A 14,246-nucleotide genomic window follows, 5' to 3' on the forward strand; every position below is an offset into this window, starting at 1 on the left:
AGGCTTTCCGGAGACACAGTCTTACAGTCTCTGGCTGGGCCAGCAAGTTGAGGTCATTGCTGGCCCTGCCAAACGACTGGCCGGAGTTCAGTTTCTCCATCTGTCTGCTTCACAGAAAACAGGAGTGTGGCTCTAGGCCCTCTGTTGTGTGTCCTGCCTGAGTTCTGCTCTGCGTCTGCTTTCGTTCCTTCTGCTCTGCTTTTGCTTTCGTTCCTTCCCCACACTCACCACCCTGCCTTTCCTTGCTCTGGCTCTCCCCAGACATCTGTTTTGCAGCCTCTGCACTCTCATTATGGAGCAGATGGAAAAAGATCAAGTTTTGGACCAGGCTGGTGAGGAAGACTTGGGTTTGGTCCACAGATTTGTTCTGGGAACTGACCAGAACCTGCGTAGTTCAGAGATGGAGCAGGTACAGCTCCCAAAGAGAAAGCAGAGGTGCTATTTGCTTATTTCTTTGTCTATAGCTCTTCCTTCCTCATGACCGCTTCCGTCCTTCCTTCCTTCCTCCCTTCCTCCCTTCTTTCCCTACATCATTAATTCTCTTCTTTCTTCTGGTCAGTAATCCGTTAATATTATCTGCTCTGTCTCCCTGTGCTGCTGCTCAGTTGCTCAGTCGTGTCCAACTCTTCGCAGCCCCGTGGAACTGATGCCCACCAGGATCTTATGTCCATGGGATTCTCCAGGCAAGAATACAGGAGAGGGTTGTCATTTCCTTCTCCAGGGGATCTTCCCAGCCCAGGGATCAAACCCAGGTCTCTTGCATTGGCAGGCAGATTCTTTACTACTGAGCCACCAGGGTCAACCTGTTTCTCTAATTTAGCTGTTCAGGGGACAGAATATAGACTAAGGAAACCAACAGATAACTTGAATTTGACACCCTGCTAGTACACCTAAGGTCAACCATTTTTCAGATTTGCATTTCTGTCATTCAAGTTTATTCTCGCCGAAGTGGAGATGTTGTAATGGTCTAAGCATGAGAGTTTCTAGGAATAAGAGCAAAGACAAAGTTTTTACAGCTCCTGGATCAGAGAAAGTGTTATATACATATTACGTGATATGATGGGAAATAAAGCAAGCAAAATGAACTTGGCTCCCAATTTTTGTTGGCCTTCTGATGGCATTTTTGTCCTCAAGAGTCCAGAAACCAAGATTCTTAATATAAGCTTAAACAAAACCAAAACACAGCCTAAGGCTGGCGTCTTCTCTCATGGAACTCCTCCACATTACAGAAGGATGAGGGTCCTATATTCCTTAACTTTCCCTAACTCTAAGACAGCCAGCCCTTCTCCTGGACAAAACTCATGTGGTGTCTCTGTTTGCTTGGATGAGGCAATAAATGAGATTGTGGGGGTGGGAGGGAGGAGGCTAAATGTGTGGGTCAAGAAAAGAGGAAAAGAAAAAAGACACAACGAAATTTGGGGAAGTCGAATTCTAAAAAGACAAAAGTGAAAAAGGGGGTCAGAAGAATGATTCAGATATGGAAGACAGCCAGAGACACAGAAACGGATTCCGCAGGGTTTTTTTTTTCTCTCTTTAGGTAAAAAGTAACCCAAGGACAAAGTGAGACTGGAGCCAGATGGTGGTTCATGGAAGAAAGGCATATATGAGCTTGAGCCAACCCGTCAAGGGAGCAGCACCATCTCTCATCAGTGTGATCATAACCTTTGGAACGAGGGTGTGAGTGACTGCAAAGCCCCATCGCCCTTCTCCTCCCAGCATCATAGTAGCACTGAATCAGACTCCTCGAGCCTGGCTTTCTCCCTCCCTCCCTCCCTCCCTCTCTTCCCTGCTCTCCCTCATCTCATTGTTTCAGAGTAGGCCAAATTCGAAGTCCTTTCCAGGGAGTGGCCCTGTTCATCTTACACCCCAGCCAAAGTGGAACAGAGAAGGAGAGAGACACATTCAACAACCAAAGGACTCGGTGGAAAGAGCAGAGAACCATCAACAGTAAGTGGCTTGGATTGTCTAAAACCCTAAATAGACAGAGGGAGGAGGTGTGTGTGTGTGTGTGTGTGTGTGAGGGTGTTTGAAAGGGCTGGAAACAGGCAGTGGAGAATGTCACTGATTTAGAATTGAACAGACATCCCAATTATCCATGGAATTCAAATGAGGAGACACTAAGATGAGCAGATATTATTAAAAAAAAAAACAAACCCACAGATATCAAAACAAAAGTTTAGATACTAGGGTTTGAAGAGGCCAGGGGGTGGATGGGGGCCCATCACAAGCCATGTATAAATTTGTTTAAAATTTCCTGACTTGCTGGGAAAGAAGGGGTGAGAATGATGGCAAATGATCACAGAAGGGAGCCTGAAGAAGTGTTGGAAGAAAAGAGAGGAAGGGTCTGAGACTTATGGGGGACCGGGAAAGACCTTGGGAAGTAAGACACCCTACAGACACGCTTGCCCGGAACGGAAGTCTGATCACAGTCTTCACTCTCCCCCTCTACCTGTCAGATATGGTGTTCTTCGGACCCAAAGTGCTCCTGCTTCTCACCGCCCTCATCGTGTCCTGTGGTGAGTCCCTACCTTTTTTCTTTCTCCCTGAAATGTCAGCTCCTCAGAGGTGGGTGGAGGTGTATGTTAGAGGGAGGGTGGACGGAGGCTGGGGATGGGAGGAGAGGTGCTTGCTATTTAACTCTAGAATTGCCCATTAAAGAGAAGTAAAAGAACACGGGGAGTTCCTTGGCAGTCCCCTGGTTAGGACTCTGCGCTCTCACTGCCAAGGGCCTAGGTTCAATTCCGGGCTGGGTAACTAGGGTCTTGTAAGCCTTGCAACATGACCAAAAAATGAGAGAGAGAGAGAAGAGAAGAACAGACTTTGTGATTAGAGGGAGGTGATTAGAGATGACCTCAGATCTGGGGGAAGGCAGCAGAGGAGTTATGAAATTAAAGCAAAACTAAGATACACACAAATGTACATTAACCAAGAGGGCCACTCTCATAAATATACAAGCAGGGAAACAAATACCAAAGGAGGAAATTCCCTGGTGGCCCAATGGTTGGGACACAGTGCTTTCACTGCCGTGGCCCAGGTTCAATCCCTGGTCAGGGAACTAAAATCCCAGCACCCCCCCCCCAAAAAAAAAAAAAAAAGAAACCAAAAGGAGAAGCTGCTGCATACAATCGTGTACACAGACATAAGGACCGCCTCACAAGAAACTCAAGTTTAAACCGTGAAGAAGGGGCTTCCCTGGTAGTTCAGCGGTAAAGAATCTGCCTGCCCTGAAATGCAGGAGCCATAGGAGATGAAGATTCAATCCCTGGGTCGGGAATATCCCCTGGAGGAGGGCATGGCAACCCACTCCAGTATTCTTGCCTGGAGAATCCCATGGACAGAGGAGCCTGACGGGCTACAGTCCCTGGGGTCGCAAAGAGTCGGACTGAGTGACTAAGCACACACCACATCTCAAACTGTGAAGGAAAACAGTGGGGATATATTAACCTAACAAACACAAGCACCAGACTCACACAAGCAGATTCACACACACACAGAAAATGTTTTCACCTCTATAGACAAAAGGAAAATGATCTTCATAGATTGCACAGAATTGAACTAGACAACAGGCCACAGAAAGTGAATCTTGGACTTTCAAAAAAAAAAAAAAATCCTACTTTTTTTTTTTTTTCTGTCTTATTCTGCCAAACACAGACTGTGAGATAATCATGTTGGGCCTTTTTCAGTAGTGTAGCTGGAGGGGCTGGCTGTGGGGACGGAAGGACAGGCCATCAAGAAGGGCTACTGCCTTGTGGGTGGATCAGGACCCCACCCCTTCTGGATGGACTGAGAGGCCTCCTGAGTCAGGGCCCAGCAGAGCTCCCCTTTGTGCTCAGCCGTCTCCTGTCTGTGAGTGTCTGTGAGTGTCTGTGTGTAGCACTAACAGTCTGCCTATTTCTATACGGAGCTATAACAGAAATAAAACATGGCAAGATAAAGTACAGCAATTTCCCCATCATTTTCTGGTTCATCTCAGAAAAGCTTTATGGGGCATAGAGCTAGACACATTCACATACTTCTCCTTCCTTTGTGCAGGCCGGACACCCCTAGGGGTCAGCGGACAGCGAGGAGGTAGGTGATCCCGTGGATCTGGGTTCTATTGGGGTTCTTATCAGGACAATGGAGCCAAATGGTCAGAGTTCCAAGAATTTGTCATACCATACAGAGATGCACTGCCAAGGTGTGTGAAATAACAGAATTGAATTCAACAATCCTGTCATCCCATTCATAAAACTTTCTCGTTCACTACTGAAATAACTTCACTCAAATCTTTTCTATGTCCATCTCATTTCCACACCCTCGGATAATGCCCACTACTCCTAACAGAATTTTCCTATCCATGTAAGAGTGGAAAAACTAAAATGCAGACAGAAAAAGAAGTCTTCCCAGTCCTATAGAGAAATTGTGGCTCAATGTGACAGAGTCCGTAAGTTTTGGCTTCCAAAGGCCCACTTCCTTCAGCTCAATTCAACATCTGCAGTTGCCTCTCGGCACCAACATAATTATAATTATAATTTCTCTTGCTTTTCCCAACCCTTGAGAGCACTACAGTATATAGCCCTTTAATGAGTCAAAAGATCTAATGAGTAGGTCACAACTGGTGCTTTTAATGAGTTAAGATAGACTAAAATAAAAACAGAGTACACTGGGGACTTCCCTGGTAGTCCAGTGGCTAAGATTCCATGGTTCCAATGCAGGGGGGCCCAGGTTTGATCCCTGGTCAGGGAACCAAAACCCCCATGCCTAAGAGCCACAACTAAGACCTTGCACAGCCAAAATAAATATTTCTTAAAAGATAAATAAAAATAGAATACACTGCAAGTAGATTACAGAAGCAAAGTATTATTTTTACTCTTCTTTCAGTTTTATATGTGTATACTGGCTCACAATATAATTTCTTACTGTGCATCTTGGTAGAAGAAATAAAAATACAGAAAAATCTTTTCTCTGTTCTGGTCTGAATCCTTACATTTTTGAACCCAGATTTTATTTCAGCCCTGTGCTGTGCAGTGCTCAGATGTTCAGTCGTGTCTGACTCTGTGTGACCCTATGGACTGGAGCCCACTGGACAGGCTCCTCTGTCCAGTGGATTTCCCACGCAAGAATACTGAAGTGGGCATCCATTCCCTCTTCCAAGGGATCTTCCCAACCCAGGGATCGAACCCATGTTTCCCGCATTTCAGGCAGATTCTTTGTCACTAGAGCCACCTTGGAAGTCCCAGCACTAGCACAACTGAAAACCCAAATTCCTTTCTTTGGGCTGGTTGAGGTCCAGTCCTGTTTTATGACTTTGTGATGCTTTCTGAGCAGAAATATTGTAAGAGCTGATGAAGATGTCTCTATAAGATTCCTTCTCAGAAAACATTCATAAGTCCTTATGGAGGTAGCTCATGGAAAAGGTGGGTAAACTGAGGGATATACAGAAAACTAGTACTCTGCCTGAAATTCTAAAAACACAGCTAGAATATTCTCAAACCCTTTGTTCACCCACTGCTTCCTCTATTTCTGTGAGTGGTTGGGCTGGAATGTAGCTGGAGAGAAATGGAAACAGGACAGGAATTGGCTACACCCTGGAGAAAATCCACTCCCTTCTTACAGCCTCTGGAATGAATCGGATCAGTGGTTTTTCATTTATCCTGTGGGACTGGAGCAAACTTGAATTCCTTTTTATCAAAATCTGCTCTGAAAGAAGAAAGCTTATGTTAAAAAGTGTTTAAAAGATGTAAAAGGTTCCTGTCCCATCTGATGCCTTTCTATCTGGAATTTTTTTCTAAACAATGAAGTGAGGAATAAGCAGGGGAAATTCCTTTAAAATGTTTTGTGTTTTGCTTCTAGTACAAGGATCAGTAACTCAGACATGCTTTATAAAAATGCTATTCTCACCAGATTGTAAATCTGACACTTGTATGCTGACCCCCAAGGCAAAGTATTATGCGGATTTGCTGACCTCTAGTGGGTAAAATCGATAATGACTATAAGCCTTTTACAGTGAAGGTTCATTACAGATGGGATGTTTGTTAAACGTCTAGTTTTTCACACTGCTTTTTTACGTTGCTTGTTAAAGCAGAGACTATTTGTTTTAGGAGTTGCTGTTATGCACAGTTTCAGATGAAGTTTTCTTAGTTTATCCAAATAGCTTCCATCTTAAGACCTGGACCATTTTGTACTTCTCCTTTTGTCTTTACTTTCCAAGGATCAATAGCAAAGCATCTCCTCTCCTCTCCTCTCTTTCTACCTCTCTTATCACTGTGAGCATCAGAAAACGACCAATGTAACCTCTTGTGAACACTGAGTATCATCAGACTGATATCCAAAAATATCAAAATCATGAATGTCAAAAATCAGTCTGGGGACTTTCATTTCAGGGGGTGCCAGCTCAATCCCTAGTCGGGGAACTAAGATCCCACATGCCCAGTAGCACAGTCAAAAGATTAAAAAAAAAAAATCACAATCTTTTTGAGAAAGACAATTTTCATTTAATTAAGTGTCACAAAGAGGTCATCAACCCATAATAACTATCAACAAGCTCTATGACCTTGGATGAGTTATTTATTCTGCTGATGCTCAGTTTTACCATCTGTAAAGCAAGCCCATAGTAATCCCGAACTAACTGTATCGGTTATTATCTGTTAGGATGAAGTGATTCTTGCAGTCCAATGCTGAACCAAAGTTTAATCAGTAGACTCTCTGATGGCCACGTGGTTCATTCATTCCTCTAAAGAACAATGGGAAAGGGACAGTCTAGGGTTAGGACTGTGTGAGTATATTCATGGGAGTAGGAAAAGTGTGACATTTGTTTGGGTTACAGGGGAAGGAGCTTTGCTTGGGAAACAAAGAAAAATTCTTTTAGGATCTTACTGCATGATGGCTTCTGTGCTTGACAATTTCACTTCCTGGGAGTGCAGGGGTGGGGGATGAGGGGCAGAGAATGCTCAGAAAGTTGTTTTCTGATTGTTTTTATGCAGATGATGTGACCACAGTGACTTCAGAAACATTCACAGAAGATCCTAGTAAGATATTCTTTTATTTCCTTGCTCCCACACTATGGATAGAAAGATTCAGGATGATGTCTGTATAAAGTAAGAGGAAGACTATAAAAGAGTTCCAGGGGCTAAGACTCCGTGCTCCCAATGCAGGGTGCCCAAGTTCGGTCCCTGCTCAGAGAACTAGATCCCTCATGCGGCAACTAAGACCTGACACAGCCAAGTAAATAAATATTATTTAAAAAGAGAGAGAGAGAGAGGGATTCAGAGCCCTGTTGTCTATCTCAGATGCTGCCAAGGCTATAAACATGCCCAATCTTTTTGTTGCTTCCTTTTCCTTCTGTGATAGTCCCTTATGTTTACCCCCAAGAGTCCACATTCTTTCGCTTCAATCGTGCCTCCTTTTAGACCATCATGCCTCACCCTGCTTTTCCCTTTGCTGTTTTTCATCCCCTGCATCCGTCGTATCTTTGCAGATCTGGTGAATGATCCTGCTACAGATGAAACAGGTAGGTTTCACGCCAGCTCTTAAAAATGGCACGTTTCATGTTAATAGTCACAGTGTTTATTCTAGCTCTTGAATTAATCTTATAATTTTTATCACTGGGAAGGCGATGAAAGAAAAGATGCTTCCTGGCCCTCTAAAAAAGAGGAAGCAAAGAGGATTCATAGCTTTAAAAAACATACTTTCAATGTCAACAGGCCAAATAATATTCAAAAAAATTATCTTCAATGAACTCTCTTCCCCTGGACACACTGTAGAAACCCAGCTATTGCCTCAGTTTTTTCCTGTTACCCACATTCTCCCTCCTGCTGTCTGCCTTCCCCCTTCTCACATCACTATTTTGTGCCTTTTCAGTTCTGGCTGATATCAAGCCTTCCACTGATGACCTGGGTGAGTTCAGATCTGGGACCTCAGGGTCACGGGGGCTGTCCTGGGCTTCCCACAACACCCATGATGGAAGACAGTACAGCTGGAATTAATGACATGTAACAGTTAAACTTAAATTAATGACATGTTTGATCCCTTAACAAGCAAGAACTGCTGCTAACAGTTCTAACACAAACTGCCAAGGTTTGATTTTTCTCTCCAAGTTTCCAAGATCAAATGGGTAAAGGTAAAGGTGAACAAAACTGATTTTCTTCTAAACATCTTTTGTCTAATAGACGAGATAGACAAAGGAATGGATAATTTTATTCAATTTCACCAAAAATATATGATCAAGGAAAAGAAGCTGTGATATCTCAAGAGTCCTTGACTATATTCAATGTTGAGAGTCAGGAAAGGCTTTTCTGAAGGGCACACTGACTAGGTTGATTCCTGGAAGACAAATAGAATTGAATCAAATGAACAGAAAGGCAAACAGCTTTCAGGTAAAGAAAACAATATGGGCAAAGGCTTAGGATGGAAATGAAAACCAAGCCAGAGAACAGTTCATGCAAAGACAAGTTCTAAGCAGATGCCTAGTCCCAGTAAAATATGATGTCCTGAATTATTTTGTTAGAGGTATGGGAGAGAAATGAGCTGTCAGGGAGTGGGGACTGTTGAGAGGAAGTCCAGTTTTCTATTAGATAGATGGTAGCTATTGGGTAAATGGTAGCACCATTCACTGAACATTTTGAATTGGTGAAGGGAAAGAAGGCAGTTGGAAACATGGAAGGATCTTAAAAAATAAAAAATCCATGAGCTCTTCCACAAAATAGCAGTTGAATTTATAGACCTGGAGCTTATTAGAAGGAAGTTCTGAGCTAGACATAGAAGTTTGAGAATTCTCAGCATATAAACCTGCGACTGAAACCATGGGAGCCTGGGTTCAATCCCTGGTAGGGGAAATAGATCCCATATGCCACAGCTAAGAGTCCACATGCCCCAGCAAAGATCCTGCATGCTGCAGCTAAGACCCAGCGGAAACAAAGAAATTAGGGATAGATGAAATCACCTAGCTAGCATTCTTCCTATTAGCAACCCTTCTGATGACATTTTACAGGAAACTCCTGTGGTTAGTCCATTTATTCAAGATGCATCTTACTCCTTGACTTACTCTCCATTCTACAAATTCAGCCAGTATTTAACTTGCTCCTAGGTTAGGATTGGGGCTTCCCTGGTAGCTCAGCGGTAAAGAAACCACCTTCAATGCAGGAAATGCGGGTTTGATCCCTGGGTCGGGAAGATCTTCTGGAAAAGGAAATGGCAACCCACTCCAGTATTCTTTCCTGGAAAATCCCATGGACAGAGGAGGCTGGTGGGCTACCGGCCACATGGTTACAAAGAGACGGACATGACAGACATGACGTGGGTCTCAAGTAAAGCTATGATAGTTACACGGCAGTGACTTCTAGAACCAGTAATAACTGAATAAAATTTCTGCCTTTCAGCCTCACTCAACGACAAAAATACCACCACAGGTATGATTGTCTTTTGCCGGTCTTTTTCTTAAGCTTTCTTTTTCTTCCTGAAGATTCCTAATCTCCTTATTATTGGGAGAATACTTGGTACATCTTCTAGTTTTATTTCTAATTCTTTCTCAAAGAATATTTGTAGTCTTCTTCATATCCCTCCCACCTTACCCCACTGTCTATGAGGTCCTGTTCTAAAGGTCATGGGGGAAAGATAGGACCACTATTGCATAGTCCCAGAACAGTCCTCTCCATAAACTAACTTTGAACATAATCTGTTTGTTAGTGGGTCAGGAAATGACCTCAAAGACTCAACATTATTATAGACATTATGCTTTCTCTAACAAACTGATAATCCTGATGTGCAGCTAGGGTTAAAAACCACCAGAACAGAGAAATAGTGACCCACTTTAGAATTCAAATTCTTCAGAATATGACTGTTAGCATTTCATGTTGCCACCTGTCTAACCCTAGAAGGACTTTTTCCTAGAAGAACCCACAGGAACTATTTTATTCTCTTTCCTTTCAGGTAGGGAAGCACCTAAATTTCATTGTTTAGCCAACATCTATTATTGCTTTGTGGACTTCCCTGGTGGCTCAGCTGGTCAAGAATCCGCCTGCGATGCGAAAGACCTGGGTTGATGTCGTGAAGATCCCCTGGAGGAGGGCATGGCAACCCACTCCAGTATTCTTGCCTGGAGAATCCCCATGGACAGAGAAGCCTAATGGGCTATAGTCCGTGGGATCGCAAAGAGACAGACATGACTAAACAGCAGCATTATTGCTTTGTATTGGTTACAGGAAGAACATACCCCAGCTTACAGTGATCCTCTGTAGATACTACTCTGTATTTTCCCAGCTCTCTCTCTCCTCCTCCATTCCTCTAACCATGTGTTTTTTATGGTGGGTATCTTCAGAGTGCCGGGATGAGAAATTCGCCTGCACAAGACTCTACTCCGTGCATCGGCCAATCAAGCAATGCCTCCATCAGATATGCTTCACCAGGTAAATGGTCCCATATCACCCAGAGAGCCGCCCATGATAATGCTTTCACGTCAGCAACTATTTAATGAGCACCCACTCTGGAATTTCAGTCTCTAAGGGGGCAGATGTTTTAAGCATCACCCTTTTAGCTATTCCGAAGGTGCCAATTAAAACCTAGAGTCTGCACAGACTTAAAGAAGGAACTTAAGGTTGCTGAGGAAGGATACAGGTGAGGGATAGTTAGGGAGTTTGGAATGGACATGTACACACTGCTGTATTTAAAACGGAGAACCAACAAGAACCTAAGGTATAGCACAGGGAACTCTGCTCAGTGTTAAGGGGTGGAATGCATATGGGTATATTACGGTTGAGTCTCCTTGCTGTTCACCTGAAACTATCACACCATTATTAATCAGCTCTACCCCAAGACAAAATAAAAAGCTTTTTTAAAAAAATAAAAATACTTAAAAAAAAAAAAAGCAAATAGACTTAAGACCTGAGAAATAAGTAATGGGAACTGTATTACGATAGAAGAAAAAAAGAACCTTGAGTCTGGATTGAGGCACACAGAACAGTTTAACTAACAAATGTAGATGCTGAAGGCAAGGATGGTGAGTACTGGAGGAAGGATGGTCATGAGGGAAACACTGGTTCATCAAATTTATCACATCTGAGAAATAGGCTGGAGCTGAAGATTCAAGTGTGAAGGTAGAAAATAGTAGGGAGTAGTGTGGGAAGTCGGAGAAGGCAATGGCAACCCACTCCAGTACTCTTGCCTGGAAACTCCCATGGATGGAGGAGCCTGGTGGGCTGCAGTCCATGGGGTCGCTAAGGGTCAGACACGACTGAGTGACTTCACCTTCACTTTTCACTTTCATGCATTGGAGAAGGAAATGGCAACCCACTCCAGTGTTCTTGCCTGGAGAATCCCAGGGACGGGGGAGCCTGGTGGGCTGCCAGCTATGGGGTCACAGAGTCGGACACGACTGAAGCAACTTAGCAGCAGCTGCAGTGTGGGAAGTATTAAAGCTGAGTCTAGGTGGAATGTGCAAAGTTGTAACTAATAAGAGTGATTGATACCATTCTATCTTCTACACTACTTGGGTGGGGGTGGGAGTGGAAAGGCTGAAATACTTAAGGAAATCCAGGTATTTCCAGGGGTTGAAAGAGGCATCTCAGGCTGAGGCTAGTTCTCCCTCTCAATGCTTTTTCCATCTCCTTCTTGCACTGTGACGTTGGATCTATGGCAGTTCACGGCGTATGTATGTCATCAACAATGAGATTTGCTCCCGTCTTGTCTGTAAAGAACACGAAGCCATGAAAGGTAAGACTGGCTTCGATGGGGAGGAACTGATAATTGGGGCAAGTGTTAACACATCCAAGATGTGGCTTTGGAGGAGGTCTTTAGGCTGCTCTCTGACTTCCATCAGCTCCTGCTCCACCTAGTTACCTCAATAAACAATATTAAAAAAGCACCATGTTTGGTATATTCATAACCCTCAAAGCTGCTGTACAGCACAGGAAGTTCAGCTCTGTGTTCTGTAATGACCTAGAGGGGTGGCATGAGAGGAGGAGGGAGGGAGGCTGTAGAGGGAGGGGATATATGAATGCATATAGGGTTTCCCTGGTGGCTCAGCCATAGAGAACCCATCTGCCAATGCAGAGGATTCGGGTTTGATCCCTAGGTTGGGAAGATCCCCTGGAGAAGGAAATGGTAACCCACTCCAGTATTCTCGCCTGGGAAATCCCATGGACAGAGTAGCCTGGCAGGCTACAGTCCATGGGGTCACAAAGCGTTAGACATGACTGAGCAACTAAACAGCTGATTCACTTTGTTGTACAGCAGAAACACAGCATCATAAAGCAATTATCTTCCATTATTAACATTAAAAAATTGCTTCCTTAAGGAAGCACCGCTAAATCTCTTTCCAACTAGACAGAAATCCTTAACTTCTCAGTGCTTTCAGATGCTCTGAGACTTTGAAGATCATTCACCAGAGATGAAAAGCCAAGTCAACTATTACAAATAACAGTCTCTTCTAGTCCTGCAGCCACATTAATAACTCCAGATGGGGAAAACACCACTAAATTAGAGACTATAACATTTGGATACATAAAAAATTGCTTGGACATTGGCTGAACACTGACTACCTTTTCAATAGTCCACCAATTCCAAGAACCATTTCCCTTGCTTATTGTGAAATTTCAGAGGTAGAGCAAGATAGAAAGATTTTATTAAAAAAAAATTACAAGAGTCCAAATGTGTGGTTAGACACTATGCATGGTGTGAAAACACTATTTCTCACCTTCCTCTGGCCCAACCCCAGATGATGGCTGCCGTCGTCAAAGTCACCACATGCAAAAGCCACTCTGACTCAGCTGCCGGCCTTGCACCCACCCCCTCTGAGTAAGAGCTGTACTTAACTTCGCAGAAGGAAACTTGCCCCTTGCCTTCATTGGCTCTGCAAGCCACCTGCAAGGGAAGCACCTAGACACTGAGGATGAGTATCTGGGACTCGAGGCACTTTCAAGTGTCTCGGGGGACTTGCTAAAGTTAGCCATTTGCACACAGTAAACACTTTTGAATGACTGGACCCCATTTTTTTTTCTGCTGTTTAATAAGTCCACAATTAGAAGAATTGGGAGCAAGTTGTGAAAAGGAAATTAAAATTTACTGACCACCTGTGCTCAGTTCTTTTGCATCCATTCTTTCATTTTCAACTACATTTTTGAAGCAGGTATTTCAATGCTTGTTTTGCAGAAAAGGATGGTGAGGTTCAGAAAAGTCAAGAATCTTTCTGGTAGGGAGTAAATAACCAGTAAGTGGCAGATCCCAGGTTCTAATCCTGATCTATTTCTCTGCAACCCTTTCACTGCACCACCCTGCAGTCTCCTCCTTCTTCCTCTCTTCTCTTGGAGCCCTGGCCACCTTCCTGTATACTCTCATTTCAGCATGCTCTGCTTCTCTTCTAGATGAACTCTGCCGTCAGAAGGCTGGTCTGCCCCCAAGGCGACTCCGACGCTCCAACTACTTCCGCCTTCCTCCCTGTGACAATGTGAATTTGCAGGGACCCAGTGGTCTGTGATCAACAAGGAAGAGGAAGGAAAGAATGTGTGGGTGGGAGGGAACTCCTTGTCCAACCTTTGTCAGCCAACCCATAGACATGAAGTAGTTCTTAAACCAATCCCTTTGCAATGTCTGGCTTGTTCCCCTACTTCTTCATTTTTCTTTTTTTACCTGCTTCTGTCATTTTTTAGTACATAACATATAGTTTTTGTAGTATTGCATGGTTTTGCTGCTTCTCTGTATCATCGACCTAGTAGATAAATCATTAACGTGTCGGTTAGATAGAAACATTTTATGTACAATGTCAAGAGAAAATAAACTTGAATAAAATTATTAAAAATATTAACTACTGAATCTATTTGAGATAGATCTTAGGGGGGACGATGTTATCACTGTCAATCTCAACTAACCATAGAACGTCAATATTTTACATCCAAGCATTTCCTGGACTAACTCTCGGTTCACTTACGTGGTCCTCTTTACTCTATTTTGCTGGATTGTCCTCACTTTTGCCTGGTATGTCCTCTCTCTGTTGTTCAGTCGCTCAGTTATGTCCATGGACTGCAGCGCACCACACTCCCTGTCCTTCACTATCTTCTAGAGTTTACTCAAACTCATGTCCATCAAGTCAGTGATGCCATCCAACCATCTCATCCTCCGTTGTCCCCTTCTCCTCCTGCCTTCAATCTTTCCCAGCAACAGGGTTTTTTTCCAATGAGTCGGCTCTTGGCATCAGGTGGCCAAAGTGTTGGAGCTTCAGCTTCAGCATCAGCCCTTCCAATGAATATTCAGGACTGATTGCTTGCAGGATTGACTGG

At 43.7% G+C, this 14,246-nt stretch overlaps 1 protein-coding gene across 3 annotated transcripts; it reads left to right on the top strand.

Annotated features, from left to right (window-relative positions):
- The first annotated feature begins 1,426 nt into the window (after positions 1 to 1,426).
- MFAP5 (microfibril associated protein 5) lies at positions 1,427 to 13,774 on the top strand. Of its 3 annotated transcripts, none has more exons than XM_055395803.2 (11): positions 1,427 to 1,677; positions 1,814 to 1,947; positions 2,457 to 2,516; positions 4,033 to 4,068; positions 6,963 to 7,007; positions 7,457 to 7,489; positions 7,840 to 7,875; positions 9,357 to 9,386; positions 10,295 to 10,382; positions 11,612 to 11,685; positions 13,335 to 13,774. In XM_055395803.2, the coding sequence occupies exons 1-11, from the start codon at positions 1,577 to 1,579 to the stop codon at positions 13,445 to 13,447; spliced, it is 750 nt and encodes a 249-aa protein (XP_055251778.1). In that variant the 5' UTR covers positions 1,427 to 1,576; the 3' UTR covers positions 13,448 to 13,774. The 3 variants fall into 3 exon arrangements, with proteins under 3 accessions (XP_055251778.1, XP_055251779.1, XP_088693493.1); XM_055395804.2 differs by having other exon boundaries at positions 1,819 to 1,947; XM_088837367.1 differs by having other exon boundaries at positions 1,842 to 1,947.
- The last annotated feature ends 472 nt before the right edge of the window (positions 13,775 to 14,246 follow it).

Source organism: Moschus berezovskii, chromosome 6, assembly GCF_049115385.1.
Source record: "Moschus berezovskii isolate FMDL1 chromosome 6, NW_MosBer_1.0, whole genome shotgun sequence".
NCBI lineage: Eukaryota > Metazoa > Chordata > Mammalia > Artiodactyla > Moschidae > Moschus > Moschus berezovskii.